Here is a 22,532-nt window from a genome sequence, read left to right on the forward strand (position 1 = left end):
GTATTGGAAAAACATCAGTGTAAACAGGCACTGAATAGTATTTATCCAATCTACACAATTTCTCTGGCACTATAATGGTGTCACAGTCATCCAGAGTAGCTAAAACCTCCCTGAGCAACACGCGGAGGTGTTCAAGCTTAAATTTAAATGTAGACATATCAGAATCAGGTTGAAGCATCTTCCCTGAGTCAGAAAAATCACCCACAGAAAGAAGCTCTCCTGCCTCAGCTTCTGAATATTGTGAGGGGATATCATACATAGCTACTAAAGCGTCAGAGTGCTCTGTATTTTTTCTAGTCCCAGAGTTGTCTCGCTTTCCTTGTAACCCTGGTAGTTTGGACAATACCGCTGTAAGGGTATGATCCATAACTGCCGCCATGTCTTGTGGCGCCACTTGAGCGGGAGTCCCTTGAGCGGGAGTCAAAGGTTCTGACACGTGGGTCGAGTTAGTCGGCATAACTTCCCCCTTGTCAATTTCCTCTGGTGATAAATCTTTTAAAGACAGAATATGATCTTTATAACTTAAAGTAAAATCAGTACATTTGGTACACATTCTAAGAGGGGGTTCCACAATGGCTTCTAAACATAATGAACAAGGAGTTTCCTCTATGTCAGAAATGTTTAAACAGACTAGCAATGAAACCAGCAAGCTTGGAAAACACTTTGATAAACGTAAACAAGCAAAAAATAAAAACGGTACTGTGCCTTTAAGAGAAACAATTTTTATCAGAAATTGAAAAACAGTGATAAAAAGCAGTAAATCTTACGACATTTTTACAGTGTGTATAATAGACTAACAGAGCATTGCACCCACTTGCAAATGGATGATTAACCCCTTAGTTTCAAAACCGGATAAAAACCCCCCGATATAAACGTTTTTTAACAGTCACAACAAACTGCCACAGTTCTGCTGTGGCCCTACCTGCCCATACAACGACTTTTGAAGGCACAAAAACCCTTTGTAGAGGTGTTCAGGGGACTCCTTCAGGGAAACTGGAAGTCAAGCTGCAAAAACTACTGCACGATTTAGGCCTGAAATTAGGCCCCTCCCAACCTGTACTCACAGTGAGAGGGCCAAAAAAAACTATCCCTAGGCAAAATCTAGCCAGCCATGTGGAAAAAACTGGGCCCCAATAAAGTTTTATCACCAATATGTAGAAAAAAAACGTTTAAACACTTCCAGCAAACGTTATCTTATTTTCAGTAATGTGAGAAAGTAATAAGAATATTACCTTTTACAGCAAGCATGATACTAGTCGTTATTAAATCACTGTAATCAGGCTTACCTTAAATAAATCCGGTATTAACAGCATTTTCTAGCATATTTATTTCTCTAGAAAAATTTAAACAGCACATACCTCATAGCAGGAGACCCTGCACGCCATTCCCCCAGCTGAAGTTACCTCATCTCTTCAGTTATGTGTGAGAACAGCAATGGATCTTAGTTACAACCTGCTAAGATCATCAAAAACCACAGGCAGACTCTTCTTCAACTTTCTGCCTGAGGCTAAAACAGTACAACTCCGGTACCATTTGAAAATAATAAACTTTTGATTGAAGATAAACTACATAAATTTACCACATCTCTCTAGCTACTTCCTATGTTGTCGAGAGCTGCAAGAGAATGACTGGTAGTGGCAGTTAGGGGAGGAGCTATATAGACAGCTCTGCTGTGGGTGATCCTCTTGCAGCTTCCTGTTGGGAAGGAGAATATCCCACAAGTAATGGATGATCCGTGGACTGGATACACCTTACAAGAGAAATACATATAGCTATACATACTTTCAGTCTATAACATTTTTTTTACTATGTACTTTATACAAACACATAATTTACCTTAATGTTTACGCAGCAATATGCATAGCCTCGTTCAAGCACCAGTAACCATATAAGCCGGTCCTGAAAGCGGCAGAGGAAGTGTGACCCTGGTGTGACTACACCTACAATATAAGTTACAGATCATTATGCAGCATTTCATTTATAGGCCTGAAAATAGCCATAACCTTTAACCCTTTTGCACTTTAGCCATTTAAACCCCTTTCAGTGCCTTTTCTGTGAGTTATCCCATACAAATCATACACTGTTTTTCAGCAGACCAGACAATGATCCACTGAACTCAATTTGGCATCAGGTGATCTTAGTATTAAAGGTGCATGGAAAAACAAAAACAAAAAAAAAACAACTGATTAATCTGAAAATAATAAAACACAAAAAATTCAAATCTATTATCAAATTTCCATTTTTTCCTTTATATCCTTCAATTAAAATATCTCAATTCCATGAGATCATAATGAGGTCAGCTCAGGAACAGGTCTTAAAGAAATATGAACCCCAATTTATTTTCTTTCACGATTCATATAAAGCAGGCAACATTAAGCAACTTTCTAATTTAATCCTATTATTACTCAAATTTTCTTCAGTTCTCTTGGTATCTTTATTTGAAAAAGTAAGAATGTAAGCTTAGGAACCGGCCCATTTTTGGTTTAGAGAACCCTGGGTAGCGCTTGCTGATTGGTGGCTACATTTATCTGCCAGATTGATCGTCCTCCCTAAATCCCTCTACTGGTTTCTCTTTGCCTTGAGGACAAATGCACTCTCCTACAGTACATCTTTGCCCTTATTGACAAACATTCTCTTTTCTGCACTTTCCATTTTAGCCAACACCAGAGGATGAACTCACTGGAAGTTGTTGTGATATAATGAAAGAAGAAGATACAAAGAAGGTAAACTAGACTTCATGTGCTGTCACAACCGCACGCCACACACAAAATTAACTGTAAGAATCATTTATAATTAATTAAATTAATTATCTGTGTTTAAAGGGGCAGTAAACAAGAATAAATTGAAGCTTAATATAATCATTTGTCGTAAAAACATAACAATATTTTATTTAAATTTACCATCAAATGTATGAAGTTGTTTGTCCCTCTGTCCTCCACTTTTTTTTTTTTTTTTAAATTATAGGGGAGAACTTGCCCTAATAGATTTTAAACAACAGTTTACCCGAGGGCTTCCTGAATACTGCACATGCGCCGCAGTCCCTACCACACACCATGTAATCTGGTTAGCTAAATTGCACTTATTATTATAATATATAAAAAAAAAAAAAAAGATTCTTTTTTACAGCCTATTTTTAGGACAAATTAATCTATTACGCATCATTTTAGTCTAACATTTACTTTCCCTTTATTTTAATTGACTTTTATCACCAACAAGAAAGAAAAGCCATATTCACACTACACAATATAATAAACTGAAAAAAGTAAATCAAACTGCACACTTTTTTTTGTACAACTGTGATGAAGCATGTAACATAATACAGGAATGTCACCATTCCTTACATAGAGTACATGGCTGGTAATGTGAGAGCGGCATTTCAGACTGATTGTAATACTTCCTGCATGTGCTGTGGCAACACAAACAAACTAATAAAGTCACAGCAAAACAGTCATCAAGGACAGAAAATGCTTCTTAACCATCTGTAGTTTATAGTGATTCTCTTGTAACAATAAAAAAGGAAATTTATTCTTACCTGATAAATTTGTTTCTTTTACGATACGATGAGTCCACGGATTTCATCCTTACTTGTGGGATATCGCCTCCTGGTCAGCAGGAGGAGGCAAAGAGCACCACAGCAGAGCTGTATATATAGCTCCTCCTTTCCCTCCCACTCCAGTCATTCGACCGAAGTTAGGAAGAGAAAGGAAAAGCCAAGGTGCAGAGGTGACTGAAGTGTAACAAATTAAACACCTGTCTTAGAAAAACAGGGTGGGCCGTGGACTCATCGTATCGTAAAAGAAACAAATTTATCAGGTAAGAATAAATTTCCTTTTCTTTTACAAGATACGATGAGTCCACGGATTTCATCCTTACTTTTGGGATACAATACCAAAGCTATAGTACACGGATGAAACGGGAGGGACAAGTCAGGGAACCTAAACAGAAGGCACCACTGCTTGAAGAACTGTCCTCCCAAAAACAGCCTCAGATGAGCCAAAAGTATCGAATTTGTAGAATTTGGAAAAAGTATGAAGAGACGACCAGGTTGCAGCTTTGCAAATCTGTTCAACAGAAGCATCATTTTTGAAAGCCCATGAGGAAGCCACAGCCCTATTGGAATGAGCCGTAATTCGTTCAGGAGGCTGCTGTCCAGAACGGATGATACTCTTCAGCCAAAAAGAAAGAGGTAGCCGTAGCTTTCTGATCCCTGCGTTTCCCTGAAAAAACAACAAACAAGGAAGATGATTGACGAAAATCCTTAGTCGCCTGTAAGTAGAACTTCAAGGTACGGACCACGTCCAAATTATGTAACAGACGCTACTTCTTAGAAGAAGGATTAGGACACAAGGAAGGAACAACAATTTCCTGATTAATATTCTTATTAGAAACAACCTTAGAAAGGAAACCAGGTTTGGTACGTAACACCACCTTATCAGAATGAAAAATAAGATAAGGAGAATCACATTGTAATGCTGAAAGCTCAGAAGCTCTGCGAGCAGAAGAAAACATAATTTATGCTTACCTGATAAATTTATTTCTCTTGTAGTGTATCCAGTCCACGGATCATCCATTACTTATGGGATATTAACTCCTCCCCAACAGGAAGTGCAAGAGGATTCACCCAGCAGAGCTGCTATATAGCTCCTCCCCTAACTGCCATTACCAGTCATTCGACCGAAAACATGCAGAGAAAGGAAAACCATAGGGTACAGTGGTGACTGTAGTTTAATGGAAAAATTACCTGCCTTAAAGTGACAGGGCGGGCCGTGGACTGGATACACTACAAGAGAAATAAATTTATCAGGTAAGCATAAATTATGTTTTCTCTTGTTAAGTGTATCCAGTCCACGGATCATCCATTACTTATGGGATACCAATACCAAAGCTAAAGTACACGGATGACGGGAGGGACAGGCAGGCTCTTTATACGGAAGGAACCACTGCCTGAAGAACCTTTCTCCCAAAAACAGCCTCCGAAGAAGCAAAAGTGTCAAATTTGTAAAATTTGGAAAAAGTATGAAGAGAAGACCAAGTTGCAGCCTTGCAAATCTGTTCAACAGAAGCCTCATTCTTAAAGGCCCAAGTGGAAGCCACAGCTCTAGTAGAATGTGCTGTAATTCTTTCAGGAGGCTGCTGTCCAGCAGTCTCATAGGCTAACCGTATTATGCTACGAAGCCAAAAGGAGAGAGAGGTAGCCGAAGCTTTTTGACCTCTCCTCTGACCAGAATAAACGACAAACAGGGAAGACGTTTGTCGAAAATCCTTAGTTGCCTGTAGATAAAATTTCAGGGCACGGACTACATCTAGATTGTGTAGCAGACGTTCCTTTTTCGAAGAAGGATTAGGACACAAAGATGGAACCACAATCTCTTGATTGATATTCCTGTTAGTGACCACCTTAGGTAGGAACCCAGGTTTAGTCGCAGAACTACCTTGTCTGAATGAAAAATCAGATAAGGAGAATCACAATGTAAGGCAGATAACTCAGAGACTCTTCGAGCCGAGGAAATCGCCATTAAAAACAGAACTTTCCAAGATAACAACTTGATATCAATGGAATGAAGGGGTTCAAACGGAACCCCCTGTAAAACATTAAGAACTAAGTTCAAACTCCATGGTGGAGCAACAGTTTTAAACACAGGCTTGATCCTAGCTAAAGCCTGACAAAAAGCTTGAACGTCCGGAACTTCTGACAGACGTTTGTGTAAAAGAATGGACAGAGCTGAAATCTGTCCCTTTAAGGAACTAGCGGATAAACCCTTTTCTAAACCTTCTTGTAGAAAAGACAATATCCTCGGAATCCTAACCTTACTCCATGAGTAACTCTTGGATTCGCACCAATATAAGTATTTGCGCCATATCTTATGGTAAATCTTTCTGGTAACAGGCTTCCTAGCCTGTATTAAGGTATCAATAACTGACTCAGAAAAACCACGTTTTGATAAAATCAAGCGTTCAATTTCCAAGCAGTCAGCTTCAGAGAAATTAGATTTTGATGTTTGAAGGGACCCTGGATCAGAAGGTCCTGTTTCAGAGGTAGCGACCAAGGTGGACAGGATGACATGTCCACTAGATCTGCATACCAAGTCCTGCGTGGCCATGCAGGCGCTATTAGAATCACTGATGCTCTCTCCTGTTTGATTCTGGCAATCAATCGAGGAAGCATCGGGAAGGGTGGAAACACATAAGCCATCCCGAAGGTCCAAGGTGCTGTCAAAGCATCTATCAGAACCGCTCCCGGATCCCTGGATCTGGACCCGTAACGAGGAAGCTTGGCGTTCTGTCGAGACGCCATGAGATCTATCTCTGGTTTGCCCCAACGTCGAAGTATTTGGGCAAAGACCTCCGGATGAAGTTCCCACTCCCCCAGATGAAAAGTCTGACGACTTAAGAAATCCGCCTCCCAGTTTTTCACTCCCGGGATGTGGATTGCTGACAGGTGGCAAGAGTGAGACTCTGCCCAGCGAATTATCTTTGATACTTCCATCATTGCTAGGGAGCTTCTTGTCCCTCCCTGATGGTTGATGTAAGCTACAGTCGTGATGTTGTCCGACTGAAACCTGATGAACCCCCGAGTTGTTAACTGGGGCCAAGCCAGAAGGGCATTGAGAACTGCTCTCAATTCCAGAATGTTTATTGGTAGGAGACTCACCTCCTGATTCCATTGTCCCTGAGCCTTCAGAGAATTCCAGACAGCGCCCCAACCTAGTAGGCTGGCGTCTGTTGTTACAATTGTCCAGTCCGGCCAACTGAATGGCATCCCCCTGGACAGATGTGGCCGAGAAAGCCACCATAGAAGAGAATTTCTGGTCTCTTGATCCAGATTCAGAGTAGGGGACAAGTCTGAGTAATCCCCATTCCACTGACTTAGCATGCACAATTGCAGCGGTCTGAGATGTAGACGTGCAAAGGGTACTATGTCCATTGCTGCTACCATTAAGCCGATCACCTCCATGCATTGAGCTACTGACGGGTGTTGAATGGAATGAAGGACACGGCATGCATTTTGAAGCTTTGTTAACCTGTCTTCTGTCAGGTAAATCTTCATTTCTACAGAATCTATAAGAGTCCCCAAGAAGGGAACTCTTGTGAGTGGAAAGAGAGAACTCTTCTTTTCGTTCACCTTCCATCCATGCGACCTTAGAAATGCCAGTACTAACTCTGTATGAGACTTGGCAGTTTGAAAGCTTGAAGCTTGTATCAGAATGTCGTCTAGGTACGGAGCTACCGCAATTCCTTGCGGTCTTAGTACCGCCAGAAGAGCACCCAGAACCTTTGTGAAGATTCTCGGAGCCGTAGCCAATCCGAATGGAAGAGCTACAAACTGGTAATGCCTGTCTAGAAAGGCAAACTTTAGATACCGGTAATGATCTTTGTGAATCGGTATGTGAAGGTAAGCATCCTTTAAATCCACTGTGGTCATGTACTGACCCTTTTGGATCATGGGTAAAATTGTCCGAATAGTTTCCATTTTGAACGATGGAACTCTTAGGAATTTGTTTAGGATCTTTAAATCCAAGATTGGCCTGAAAGTTCCCTCTTTTTTGGGAACCACAAACAGATTTGAGTAAAACCCTTGTCCTTGTTCCGACCGCGGAACCGGATGGATCACTCCCATTAATAAAAGATCTTGTACGCAGCGTAGAAACGCCTCTTTCTTTATTTGGTTTGTTGACAACCTTGACAGATGAAATCTCCCTCTTGGGGGAGAGAATTTGAAGTCTAGAAGGTATCACTGAGATATGATCTCTAACGCCCAGGGATCCTGGACATCTCTTGCCCAAGCCTGGGCGAAGAGAGAAAGTCTGCCCCCCACTAGATCCGTTCCCGGATCGGGGGCCCACGATTCATGCTGTCTTAGGGGCAGCAGCAGGTTTCCTGGCCTGCTTGCCCTTGTTCCAGGACTGGTTAGGTCTCCAGCCTTGTCTGTAGCGAGCAACAGCTCCTTCCTGTTTTGGTGCAGAGGAAGTTGATGCTGCTCCTGCTTTGAAATTACGAAAGGAACGAAAATTAGACTGTCTAGCCTTAGGTTTGGCTCTGTCTTGAGGCAGGGCATGGCCTTTACCTCCTGTAATGTCAGCGATAATTTCTTTCAACCCGGGCCCGAATAAGGTCTGCCCTTTGAAAGGTATATTAAGCAATTTAGATTTAGAAGTAACGTCAGCTGACCAGGATTTTAGCCACAGTGCTCTGCGTGCCTGAATGGCGAATCCGGAATTCTTAGCCGTAAGTTTAGTTAAATGTACTACGGCATCTGAAATAAATGAGTTAGCTAACTTAAGGGCTTTAAGCTTGTGTGTAATCTCATCTAATGGAGCTGATTCAAGTGTCTCTTCCAGAGACTCAAACCAAAATGCTGCTGCAGCCGTGACAGGCGCAATGCATGCAAGAGGTTGCAATATAAAACCTTGTTGAACAAAACATTTTCTTAAGGTAACCCTCTAACTTTTTATCCATTGGATCTGAAAAGGCACAGCTATCCTCCACCGGGATAGTGGTACGCTTAGCTAAAGTAGAAACTGCTCCCTCCACCTTAGGGACCGTTTGCCATAAGTCCCGTGTGGTGGCGTCTATTGGAAACATCTTTCTAAATATCGGAGGGGGTGAGAACGGCACACCGGGTCTATCCCACTCCTTAGTAACAATTTCAGTAAGTCTCTTAGGTATAGGAAAAACGTCAGTACTCGCCGGTACCGCAAAATATTTATCCAACCTACACATTTTCTCTGGTATTGCAACTGTGTTACAATCATTCAGAGCCGCTAACACCTCCCCTAGTAATACACGGAGGTTTTCCAGCTTAAATTTAAAATTTGAAATATCTGAATCCAGTTTGTTTGGATCAGAACCGTCACCTGCAGAATGAAGCTCTCCGTCCTCATGTTCTGCAAATTGTGACGCAGTGTCTGACATGGCCCTAATATTATCAGCGCACTCGGTTCTCACCCCAGAGTGATCACGCTTACCTCTTAGTTCTGGTAATTTAGCCAAAACTTCAGTCATAACAGTAGCCATATCCTGTAATGTGATTTGTAATGGCCGCCCAGATGTACTCGGCGCTACAATATCACGCACCTCCCGAGCGGGAGATGCAGGTACTGACACGTGAGGCGAGTTAGTCGGCATAACTCTCCCCTCGTTGTTTGGTGAAATATGTTCAATTTGTACAGATTGACTTTTATTTAAAGTAGCATCAATACAGTTAGTACATAAATTTCTATTGGGCTCCACTTTGGCTTTAGCACATATAGCACAGATATCTTCCTCTGAATCAGACATGTTTAACACACTAGCAAATAAACTAGCAACTTGGAAATACTTTTCAAGTAATTTACTATAATATGAAAACGTACTGTGCCTATAAGAAGCACAGAAAAAGTTATGACAGTTGAAAATTAATAAACTGAAAAGTTATAGCATCAAATCTTTGTAAAAAACACAATTTTAGCAAAGGATTGCTCCCATTAGCAAAGGATAACTAACCCTGATAGCAAAAAAAAAAAAAAAAAAATACAGAAATAAACGTTTTTTTTTTATCACAGTCAACTACAATCTCACAGCTCTGCTGTGAGTGATTACCTCCCTCAAAACAAGTTTTGAAGACCCCTGAGTTCTGTAGAGATGAACCGGATCATGCAGGGAAGACAATAAACTTCTGACTGAATTTTTTGATGCGTAGCAAAAGCACCAAAAAAAGGCCCCTCCCCCTCACACATAACAGTGAGAGAGATCAGTAAACTGTCATAAATTAAATAAAACGACTGCCAAGTGGAAAAAAATAGTGCCCAAAACATTTTTTCACCCAGTACCTCAGAAAATTAAACGATTTTACATGCCAGCAAAAAACATTTAACATTAATAAATTGAGTGTTATTAAAAAGCCTGTTGCTAGTCCCTGCAAATTAGGCTAAAGTTTTATGCATACAGTATAATTCCAGTGAAGTGCCATTCCCCAGAATACTGAAGTGTAAAATATACATACATGACAGCCTGATACCAGTTGCTGCTACTGCATTTAAGGCTGAGTTTACATTATATCGGTATGGCAGAATTTTCTCATCAATTCCATTGTCAGAAAATAATAAGCTGCTACATACCTCTTTGCAGATTAATCTGCCCGCTGTCCCCTGATCTGAAGTTTACCTCTCCTCAGATGGCCGAGAAACAGCAATATGATCTTAACTACTCCGGCTAAAATCATAGAAAAACTCAGGTAGATTCTTCTTCAAATTCTACCAGAGAAGGAATAACACACTCCGGTGCTATTATAAAATAACAAACTTTTGATTGAAGGTATGAAACTAAGTATAATCACCACAGTCCTCTCACACATCCTATCTATTCGTTGGGTGCAAGAGAATGACTGGTAATGGCAGTTAGGGGAGGAGCTATATAGCAGCTCTGCTGGGTGAATCCTCTTGCACTTCCTGTTGGGGAGGAGTTAATATCCCATAAGTAATGGATGATCCATGGACTGGATACACTTAACAAGAGAAATAGCCACCAAAAATAAAACTTTCCAAGATATCAACTTAATATCTATGGAATGCATAGGTTTAAACGGAACCCCTTGAAGAACATTAAGAACTAAATTCAAACTCCAAGGAGGAGAAATAGGTCTAAACACAGGCCTGATTCTAGTCAGAGCCTGACAAAAAGATTGAACATCTGGAACATCTGCCAGATGCTTGTGTAGCAAAATAGACAAAGCAGAAATCTGTCCCTTTAAGGAACTTGCTTCCAACCCTTTCTCCAATCCTTCTTGGAGAAAAGATAAAATCCTGGGAATCCTAACCCTACTCCATGAGTAGCCCTTGGATTCGCACCAATAAAGATATTTACGCCATATCTTAGGGTAAATCTTTCTGGTAACAGGCTTACGTGCCTGAATCAATGACCAAATCAGAGAACCCTCGCTTAGATAAAATCAAGCGTTCAATCTCCAAGCAGTTAGCTGCAGAGAAATTAGATTCGGATGATGGAAGGGTCCCTGAATGAGGTCTTCCCTCAATGGAAGTTTCCATGGTGGTTGACATGACATTTCCACCAGATCAGCATACCAAGTCCTGCGAGGCCACGCAGGAGCAATGCGGATCACGAAGCCCTCTCCTGTTTGACTCGAGCAATCACCCGGGGAAGGAGAGCAAATGGAGGGAACACATAAGCTAGGTTGAACGACCAAGGCACTGCCAAGGCATCTATCAGTTCGGCCTGGGGATCTCTGGATCTGGACCCGTATCTCGGAAGCTTTGCATTCTGACGAGATGCCATAAGATCAAACTCCGGCCTGCCCCATCTGAGAAACAGATTGGCAAATACCTCTGGATGGAGTTCCCATTCCCCCGGATGAAAAGTCTATCTGCTCAGAAAATCCGCCTTCCAGTTTTCCACTCCTGGAATGTGGATTGCCGACAGATAACAAGAGTGAGCCTCCGGCCACTGAATTATCTTGGCTACTTCTGTCATCGCTAAGGAACTCCTTGTTCCTCCCTGATGATTGATGTAAGCAACAGTTGTAATGTTGTCCGACTGGTATCTGATGAACTTGGCCGAAGCCAACTGAGGACAAGCCTGAAGTGTATTGAAAATTGCTCGCAACTCTAGGATGTTGATGGGAAGTAGAGACTCTGATTGAGACCATACACCCTGAGCCCTCAGGGAGTTCCAGACTGCTCCCCATTCTATCAGACTAGCGTCCGTTGTCACTATCACCAATGAGGGTCTGCGGAAGCATGTCCCCTGGGATAGATGAGTCCCTTGTCTCCTGATCCAAATTTATTGGAGGAGACAAATTTGTGTAATCTCCATTCCACTGTCTGAGCATGCTTAGTTGCAGAGGTCCGAGATGAAAACGAGCAAACGGCACGATGTCCATTGCCGCTACCATCAATCCAATTGCCTCCATGCACTGAGCCACTGACTCCCGACTTGCGATGATCTCTGTGGATAGGAACATGAAGATATGCATCCTTTAGATGCACGGTAGTCATAAATTGACCCTCCTGGATCAATGGAAGAATGGTACGAATAGTTTCCATCTTGAAGGATGGAACTCTGAGAGACTTGTTTAGACTCTTGAGGTCTAAAATAGGTCGGAATGTTCCCTCTTTTTTGGGAACCACAAAGAGATTTGAATAAAACCCTTGTCCCTGTTCCTGTATTGGAACGGGACATATTACTCCCATGAAGGAGAGATCTCTTACACATCGTAAGAACGCCTCTCTATCTGGTCTACAGATAATCGTGAAAGAAGAAACCTTCCCCTGGGGGAGGAATTTTTGAACTCCAACTGATACCCCTGAGACACAATTTCTATTGTCCAGGGATCCTGAACGTCTCTTATCCAAGCCTGAACAAAGAGAGAAAATCTGCCCCCTACAAGATCCGGTCCCGGATCGGGCGCCGACCCTTAATGCCGACTTGGAAGTGGCAGCCGGCTTCTTGGATTGCTTACCCTTGTTCCAAGACTGGTCGGGTCTCCAAGTGGACTTGTTTTGTGAATAATCCACTTCCTGTTTAGCGGAAGAGGAAGAGGGAGCTTCCTTGAAATTTTGAAAGGAACGAAAATTACTCTGTCGCCCTCTCTGTTTGGACTTCTTATCCTGAGGGAGGAGATGGCCCTTGCCTCCCGTAATGTCAGAAATAATCTCCTTCAAGTCAGGCCCGAACAGGGTCTTCCCCTTGTAAGAAATAGCCAAAAGCTTAGACTTGGACGACACATCTGCAGACCAAGACTTTAACCATAAAGCCCGACGTGCTAAGATGGCAAAGGCCAAACTCTTAGCCGCCAACTTAGTAATCTGCAGAGAAGCATCCATAATAAACAAATTAGCTAATTTAAGAGCTTTAATCCGATCCTGTATCTCTTCCAAGGAAGTCTCTGTCTTAAGAGACTCCTCTAGAGCATCAAACCAGAAAGCAGCCGCACTAGTCACAGTAACAATGCAGGCCGCCGGTTGTAAAAGAAATCCCTGGTGGACGTAAACTTTCTTAAGAAGACCCTCTAACTTCTTATCCATAGGGTCTTTAAATGCACAACTATCCGCGATAGAAATAGTAGTTTGATTGGCCAGGGTAGAAATAGCCCCCTCTACTTTAGGGACCGTCTGCCAAGAATCCCCAATAGCGTTGGCTATAGGATACACCTTTTTAAATACAGGCGAAGGAGAAAAAGGAATACCAGGTCTTCCCCAATCCTTTGCAAAAATCTCTGAAGTCCTTTTAGGAACTGGAAAGACATCTGTGTAAGAAGGAACTTCTAAATATTTGTCTAACTTACTCAATTTCTCTGTCAAGTAACCAACACCTTTCTCAGTAATAAACGGAGGTGTTCAAGCTTAAACCTGAAGGAAACCACATCAGGATCAGTCAAGGGCAAAGCATTCCCTGCTTCAGAGAGTTCACCCTCAGAGAGTAACTCTAACTCAGAGACTAGTGATGCACCGAAATGGAAATTCTGGACCGAAACCGAATCCGAAAATCCAGGATGCGCTTAGCCGAAAACCGAAACAGAAAATGTCTTCTTTTTTTTTCCAAATTATTTTAAAATATTTTTTTTTTTTAGTTTTTTTTTTTGCATAATTAGACTATTTTATGAATTAATCTGAATTGAAAACCTGCAAGCCAATAAAATAACCACACTTTTATTGAAAGCAACACACTAAAATTGGACAAAAATATCTTAAAACAATAATACGCTAAAAAACGATAATGCCATTTTCAGCCAAAATGTTTCTGCAAACAAATTTCAGTGCATCCCTACTTAAAACAATATTAAATATGAATAATAATACTGTATTATTCTGTATTTAGTTCTGTGTAACAGAATCAGATTTAACAGTATTTTTTTTTACCAATTATCCAAATAAAGTATAGTCCTAGAAAACTATTATTGAGAAACAGTAAGTCAAGAAATGAACTCAAACAGCAGCTCTAGGCTAGCATCAAATTTGAAATATGCTACACAAGAATTTTACCGAAAATAACAGGCAAAAAAAACGAAAACCGCAATAGCCAAAAATGCCATTTTCGGCCGAAACGTTTCTGCGGCCGAAATTTCGGTGCATCCCTATCAGAGACCCTGGAGAGTGCATCCGCAAATGCCACCATGGAATCAGTGGCATACGTGCCCACATAGGTGTCCCTTCTTGTACGCTTGCCGTGCGAAATTGGAAGGTTGTACAACGTATCAGAAAGCGTAGAGGAAATCACTGCAGCAATGCCTTTTAATGTAAATGCTGCAGATACTAGGGAAATACATGACCCTGCTTGCACGGGCGTTAGGGGCTGTGACGCTTGGGGTGAAAGCTGCAGCATACCTTGCATCTCTTCTATAGACTCCTGAGAAGCATCTGCCTTAGGTAAAGGATTATCAAAAATTCTGTCTCTATAATGTAAGGCCCTCTCACGAGAGGAGGGGCAAAAAGAAACCGGAGGTTCCACAGTGGCATTCAAACACATGGAGCATGCTGCAGTCTGGATATCTGAATCCATACTGACAGAATTAGGAAAAATTTAATTTTTATTTTATAATTTTTCATAAAAATAAATACCCAATTAACGGTCAAACAAATAACAAAGGGAAAGGAGAGACAGTACAATATAAATTCTGATAGTACTGTCCCTTTAAAAAGTAAAATGACAGAAAATTTTCTGAAGCACAGAAAAAAAAATTGTTAACCAACTTCTGCACACTAGAGCACCTCGCCTCAACAGCTCTGCTGAGGCACCTACCTACCCCCACGGTCCGCCGACCCTTCTAGGAACAAATCAGGACGTCAGGCAACAACACCTAAAACCGCTTGCTTTATTCTGCAAACCATGCGGTTAAGGTGCCACTCGTGATGTCTGCACGAACAGCCGCTTCCGGCTTCCTTGAGAAGAAACTGCGCATCTACGGTACAAAGCTCGCCAAAAGAGAAAACCCCGCCCATCGTGGGCGCGACCTAATACTCAGCCCGATCACACACAAAAAATGTCTAACATAGCTGTGTACCGGAGTCTGTCATCATACTCCAAACACACTCTCCCAGCGTCAGCCCTAAGTCCCCTTGTTTAAAGGCCCAGTAAACATTACCCGGTACCTAAAAACAATCATGTCAGTGTATCCAGGCCAACGTTAATTAAGGCCAGTACAGACTGAGAAAATAAAGTATAATGTCGTTTAGCATGGTCTTATCCTTGTATGTCCCATGATAACCCACACCGTGTTACTAGGACAGCCCTTCCAGAGCTGAGATATGCTGCAAGCCCCAGAAATAAAGACTGCACTTACATCTATGCAGCATGAAAGTTTCACAGCTCCAAGAGGGCTTCTTCTCTCTTGCATCTCTGTGAACACATAAGGGCCTCAGTTAATATTCTCTGAAACCATTAACATAAGGGCAGCACATGTATTGTGAGGCAAAACCCCACCAGTTCCCATTGCTTTAAAGCCTCCTGTAGCTCTACTCTAGAGGCTGACAAGGAATATGGCTACACTTTGGTACCATTTTAAAAATAAAACACTCTTGATTGAAGAATCTAAACTAACACCTCACTTTACCTCTTCCTATCACTAACACAGGCAAAGAGAATGACTGGAGTGGGAGGGAAGGGAGGAGCTATATATACACAGCTCTGCTGTGGTGCTCTTTGCCTCCTCCTGCGGACCAGGAGGCGATATCCCACAAGTAAGGATGAAATCCGTGGACTCATCGTATCTTGTAAAATGCCCTTTTTCCCAAAAACATATTAGGCAAATGTTTGTGTTTTTAAGGGGTTAACCATATACGTGCCTGAGCATCGGTGGTGACTGATAGATACTACATTTCCATATAATAATACAACAGGGTTACAATCTATCTTTGGGTTCCCATATTACATAAAAAAGACCAGGTTAACAAGGATATATATATATATATATAGATATATACACATATATATATATATATACACATATATATATATATATATATATATACACACACACATACATACACATATATACATACATACACATATACATACCGTGGATATAAAAAGTCTACACACCCCTGTTAAAATGTCAGGTTTCTGTGATGTAAAAAATGTGACAAAGATAAATCATTTCAGAACTTTTTCCACCTTTAATGTGACCTATAAACTGTACAATTCAATTGAAAAACAAACTGAAATATTTTAGGTGGAGGGAAATAAACAAAAAAAAACTAAAATAATGTGGTTGCATAAGTGTAGCTGATGATGTAGCTATGTTCAGAATTAAGCAATCACATTCAAAATCATGTTAAATAGGAGTCAGTACGCGCCTGCTATCATTTAAAGCGCCTCTGATTAACCCCAAATAAAGATCAGCTGCTCTAGTCTTTCCTGACATTTTCTTAGTCACATCCTATAGTAAAAGCCATGGTCAGCTGAGAGCTTACAAATCATCAAATGGATCTCATTGTTAAAAGGTATCAGTCAGGAGAAGGGTACAAAAAAAATTCCAAGGCATTAGATATACCATGGAACACAGTGAAGACAGTCATCATCAAGTGAAGAAAATATGGTGCAACAGTGACATTAACAAGAACTGGATGTCCCTCCAAAATTGATGAAAAGACGAGAAGAAAACTGGTCTGGGAGGCTGCCAAGAGGCCTACAGCAACATTAAAAGAGCTGCGGGAATATCTGGCAAGTACTGGCTGTGTGGTACATGTGACAACAATCGCCCGTATTCTTCATGTCTGGGCTATGGGGTAGAGTGACAAGACGGAAGCCTTTTCTTACGAAGAAAAACATCCAAGCTTGGCTAAATATAGCAAAAACACATCTGAAGTCTCCCAAAAGCATGTAGGAAAAGGTGTTATTTTCTGATGAAATCAAGGTTGAACGTTTTGGCCATAATTCCAAAAGATATGTTTGGCAGAAAAACAGCACTGCACTTCACCAAAATAACACCATACCCACAGTGAAGCATGGTGGTGGCAGCATCATGCTTGGGGGCTGTTTTTCTTCAGCTGGAACTGGGGCTTTAGTCAAGGTAGAGGGAATTAATTATGAACAGTTCCGAATACCAGTCAACATGGGCACAAAACCCTCAGGCTTCTGCTAGAAAGCTGAACATGAAGAGGAACTTAATCTTTCAGCATGACAATGACCCAAAGCATACATTCAAATAAACAAAGGAATGGCTTCACCAGAAGATGATTACATTTTTGGAATGGCCCAGCCAGAGCCCAGACCTGAATCCAATTGAAAATCTTTGGGGTGATCTGAAGAGGGCTGTGCACAGGAGATGCCCTCGCAATCTAACAGATTTGGAGTGTTTTTGCAAAGAAGAGTGAGCAAATCTTGCCAAGTCAAGATGTGCCATGCTGATAGACTCATACCCAAAAAGACTGAGTGCTGTAATAAAATCAAAAGGTGCTCCAACAAAGTATTACGGCTAGATTTAGAGTTTTGTCGGTAATGACCCGCGTAGCTAACGCTGGCTTTTTTCTGGCCGCACCTTTAAAATAACTCTGGTATTGAGAGTCCACAGAATGGCTGCGTTAGGCTCCAAAAAAGGAGCATACAGCATATTTAACGCCACTGCAACTCTGGATACCAGAGTTGCTTACGGAAGCGGCCAGCTTCAAAAACGTGCTCGTGCACGATTCCCCCATAGGAAACAATGGGGCTGTTTGAGCTGAAAAAAAACCTAACACCTGCAAAAAAGCCGCGTTCAGCTCCTAACGCAGCCCCATTGTTTGCTATGGGGAAACACTTCCTACGTCTGCACCTAACACTCTAACATGTACCCCGAGTCTAAACACCCCTAACCTTACACTTATTAACCCCTATTCTGCCGCCCCCGCTATCGCTGACCCCTGTATATTATTTTTAACCCCTAATCTGCTGCTCCGTAAACCGCCGCTACTTACATTATCCCTATGTACCCCTAATCTGCTGCCCCTATCACCGCCGACCCCTATATTATATCTATTAACCCCTAATCTGCCCCCCACAACGTCGCCTCCACCTGCCTACACTTATTAACCCCTAATCTGCCGAGCGGACCGTACCGCTATTATTATAAAGTTATTAACCCCTAATCCGCCTCACTAACCCTATAATAAATAGTATTAACCCCTAATCTGCCCTCCCTAACATCACCGACACCTAACTTCAATTATTAACCCCTAATCTGCCGACTGAAGTTCACCGCTATTCTAATAAATGTATTAACCCCTAAAGCTAAGTCTAACCCTAACACTAACACCCCCCTAAATTAAATATAATTTTAATCTAACGAAATTAATTAACTCTTCTTAAATAAATTATTCCTATTTAAAGCTAAATACTTACCTGTAAAATAAATCCTAATATAGCTACAATATAAATTATAATTATATTATAGCTATTTTAGGATTAATATTTATTTTACAGGTAGCTTTGTATTTATTTTAACCAGGTACAATAGCTATTAAATAGTTAAGAACTATTTAATAGCTAAAATAGTTAAAATAATTACAAATTTACCTGTAAAATATATCCTAACCTAAGTTACAATTAAACCTAACACTACACTATCAATAAATAAATTAAATAAAATACCTATAATTATCTACAATTAAACCTAACACTACACTATCAATAAATAAATTAAATACAATTCCTACAAATAAATACAATGAAATAAACTAACTAAAGTACAAAAAATAAAAAAGAACTAAGTTACAAAAAATAAAAAAATATTTACAAACATTAGAAAAATATTACAACAATTTTAAACTAATTACACCTACTCTAAGCCCCCAAATAAAATAACAAAGCCCCCCAAAATAAAAAAAGCCCTACCCTATTCTAAATTACTAAAGTTCAAAGCTCTTTTACCTTACCAGCCCTGAACAGGGCCCTTTGCGGGGCATGCCCCAAGAAGTTCAGCTCTTTTGCCTGTAAAAAAAAAACATACAATACCCCCCCCAACATTACAACCCACCACCCACATACCCCTAATCTAACACAAACCCCCCTTAAATAAACCTAACACTAAGTGCCTGAAGATCTTCCTACCTTATCTTCACCATACCAGGTTCACCGATCGATCCAGAAGAGCTCCTCCGATGTCCTGATTCAAGCCCAAGCGGGGGGCTGAAGAGGTCCATGATCTGGCTGAAGTCATCATCCAAGCGGGAGCTGAAGAGGTCCATGATCCGGCTGAAGTCTTCATCCAAGCGGGAGCTGAAGAGGTCCATGATCCGGATGAAGTCTTCTATCAACGGCATCTTCAATCTTCTTTCTTCGGGAGCCATCATCTTCCATCCGACGCGGAACATCCTCTTCTCCCGACGCCTACTCGCCGAATGACGGTTCCTTTAAATGACGTCATCCAAGATGGCGTCCCTCGAATTCCGATTGGCTGATAGGATTCTATCAGCCAATCGGAATTAAGGTAGGAATATTCTGATTGGCTGATGGAATCAGCCAATCGGATTGAACTTGATTCTGATTGGCTGATTCCATCAGCCAATCAGAATATTCTACCTTAATTCCGATTGGCTGATAGGATTCTATCAGCCAATCGGAATTCGAGGGACGCCATCTTGGATGACGTCCCTTAAAGGAACCGTCATTCGTCGGGAAGTCGTCGTCGGAAGAAGATGGGTCCGCGGTGGAGGTCTTCAAGATGGAGCCGGTCCTCATCGGATGAAGATAGAAGATGCCGCTTGGAAGATGATGGTTGCCGGTCCGGATCTACTCTTCTTCCCAGATAGGATGAAGACTTTGGAGCCTCTTCTGGACTTCTTCAGCCGTCGGATGATGGATGTCTAGCCCCCGCTTGGGCTTAGATGAAGATTTTGGAGCCAGGACCGATCGGTGATACCCGGTGAGGTGAAGATAAGGTAGGAAGATCTTCAGGGGCTTAGTGTTAGGTTTATTTAAGGGGGGTTTGGATTAGATTAGGGGTATGTGGGTGGTGGGTTGTAATGTTGAGGGGGGGGGGTAGTGTATGGTTTTTTTTACAGGCAAAAGAGCTGAATTCTTTGGGGCATGCCCCGCAAAGGGCCCTGTTCAGGGCTGGTAAGGTAAAAGAGCTTTGAACTTTTGTAATTTAGAATAGGGTAGGGCATTTTTTATTTTGGGGGGCTTTGTTATTTTATTAGGGGGCTTAGAGTAGGTGTAATTAGTTTAAAATTGTTGTAATATTTTTCTGATTTTTGTAAATATTTTTTTATTTTTTGTAACTTAGTTCTTTTTTATTTTTTGTACTTTAGTTAGTTTATTTCATTGTAGTTATTTGTAGGTATTGTATTTAATTAATTTATTGATAGTGTAGTGTTAGGTTTAATTGTAGGTAATTGTAGGTATTGTATTTAATTAATTTATTGATAGTGTAGTGTTAGGTTTAATTGTAACTTAGGTTAGGATTTATTTTACAGGTAATTTTGTAATTATTTTAACTATTTTAGCTATTAAATAGTTCTTAACTATTTAATAGCTATTGTACCTGGTTAAAATAAATACAAAGTTACCTGTAAAATAAATATTAATCCTAAAATAGCTATAATATAATTATAATTTATATTGTAGCTATATTAGGATTTATTTTACAGGTAAGTATTTAGCTTTAAATAGGAATAATTTATTTAATAAGAGTTAATTAATTTCGTTAGATTTAAATTATATTTAACTTAGGGGGTGTTGGTGTTAGGTTTAGACTTAGCTTTAGGGGTTAATACATTTATTAGAATAGCGGCGAGATTCGGTCGGCAGATTAGGGGTTAATAATTGAAGTTGGGTGTCGGCGATGTTAGGGAGGGCAGATTAGGGGTTAATAAATATAATATAGGGGTCGGCGATGTTAGGGGTACATAGCTATAATGTAGCTGGCGGCGGCGTGCGGACGGCAGATTAGGGGTTAATAAGTGTAGGTAGCTGGCGGCGACGTTGTTGGGGGCAGATTAGGGGTTAATAAATATAATATAGGGGTCGGCGGTGTTAGGGGCAGCAGATTAGGGGTACATAAGGATTACGTAGGTGGCGGTCGGTAGATTAGGGGTTAAAAAAAATTAATCGAGTGTCGGCGATGTGGGGGGGCCTCGGTTTAGGGGTACATAGGTAGTTTATGGGTGTTAGTGTACTTTAGGGCACAGTAGTTAAGAGCTTTATGAACCGGCGTTAGCCCAGAAAGCTCTTAACTACTGACTTTTTTCTGCGGCTGGAGTTTTGTCGTTAGATTTCTAACGCTCACTTCAGCCACGACTCTAAATACCGGAGTTAGAAAGATCCCATTGAAAAGATAGGATACGCAATTGACGTAAGGGGATCTGCGGTATGGAAAAGTCGCGGCTGAAAAGTGAGCGTTAGACCCTTTTTTGAATGACTCCAAATACCGGCGGTAGCCTAAAACCAGCGTTAGGAGCCTCTAACGCTGGTTTTCACGGCTACTGCCAAACTCCAAATCTAGGCCTTAGTTTGGTGTGCAGACTTATGCAACCATATTATTTTAGTTTTTGTTTTTTTTCTTCCCTTCACCTAAAAGATTTCAGTTAGTTTTTCAATTGAGTTGTACAGTTTATAGGTCACATTAAAGGTGGAAAAATTTCTTAAATGATTTATCTCATTTTGTTACATCACAGAAACCTGACATTTTAACAGGGGTGTGTAGACTGTATATATGTGTGTGTATATATATATATATATATATATATATATATATATATATATATATATATATATATATATATATATATACACACACATATACACACATACATACATACACACACACATATATACATTTATATATACACACACACACACATACATACATACATACACATACATTTATACATATATACACTTACCTAAGCTGCCAGATGTAAATGCAGCTTGAAGTGCAGAAGCAAAGCCAGGGACCATCTGCTGGTAATATACAGTGTCTGAACAGGCACATGCCGCTGCTCCGACAGTGCCTGGCCAGCTTCGTATAGGTCTTGGAAAGCCAACCAGGAAAACTGGGAGAGTGAAGAGTGCGAGTAAGGGAGAGGAGAGCACGGCGGATACAACGATTAACGCCAGCACCAGAGGGAATAAGACAATGTTCACTGTTATTAGACTTGTTGAAGACTTCCGGCGCTGTTTCTTCTCAGTCCAGGATGTCAGGAGAAGGGTGATAGCAAACTGCAATTTGGAGACCAACTGACATAGTCGATCACGGATTATCGCTATCTGTAAAATGGAACAAACATTACACACAATAATGTCCATTTAACCCTTTTGTCCAACAGTGATGTCTGCAGCATATTACTGTGCAATTCACTGCATCCGTATATAGAATCTGTAAATGTTACTTAAAGGGACACTGAACCTAAATTTTTTTCTTCCGTGATTCAGATAGACGATGCAATTTTAAGCAACTTTCTAATTTACTCCTATTATCAAATTTTCTTCGTTCTCTTGGTATGTTTAATTGAAAAGCAAGGATGTAAGTTTAGATGCCGGCCCATTTTTGGTGAACAACCTGGGTTGTCTTTGCTGATTGGACAGCACCAATAAACAAGTGCTGTCCATAGTCTAAACCAAAA

At 40.9% G+C, this 22,532-nt stretch overlaps 1 protein-coding gene across 1 annotated transcript in view; it reads right to left on the reverse strand.

The window, feature by feature from the left end:
* Positions 1-22,532, reverse strand: part of PCNX4 (pecanex 4) — a 269,881-nt gene that overhangs the window by 194,177 nt on the left and 53,172 nt on the right. The window contains exons 8-9 of the mRNA XM_053697302.1: positions 21,813-22,176; positions 1,837-1,940 (exon numbers count right to left, since the gene is read on the reverse strand). Of these exons, the coding sequence (XP_053553277.1) occupies positions 1,837-1,940; positions 21,813-22,176 (468 nt within the window). The remainder of the gene's footprint in view (positions 1-1,836; positions 1,941-21,812; positions 22,177-22,532) is intronic.

Source organism: Bombina bombina, chromosome 1 (genome assembly GCF_027579735.1).
Source record: "Bombina bombina isolate aBomBom1 chromosome 1, aBomBom1.pri, whole genome shotgun sequence".
Lineage (NCBI taxonomy): Eukaryota > Metazoa > Chordata > Amphibia > Anura > Bombinatoridae > Bombina > Bombina bombina.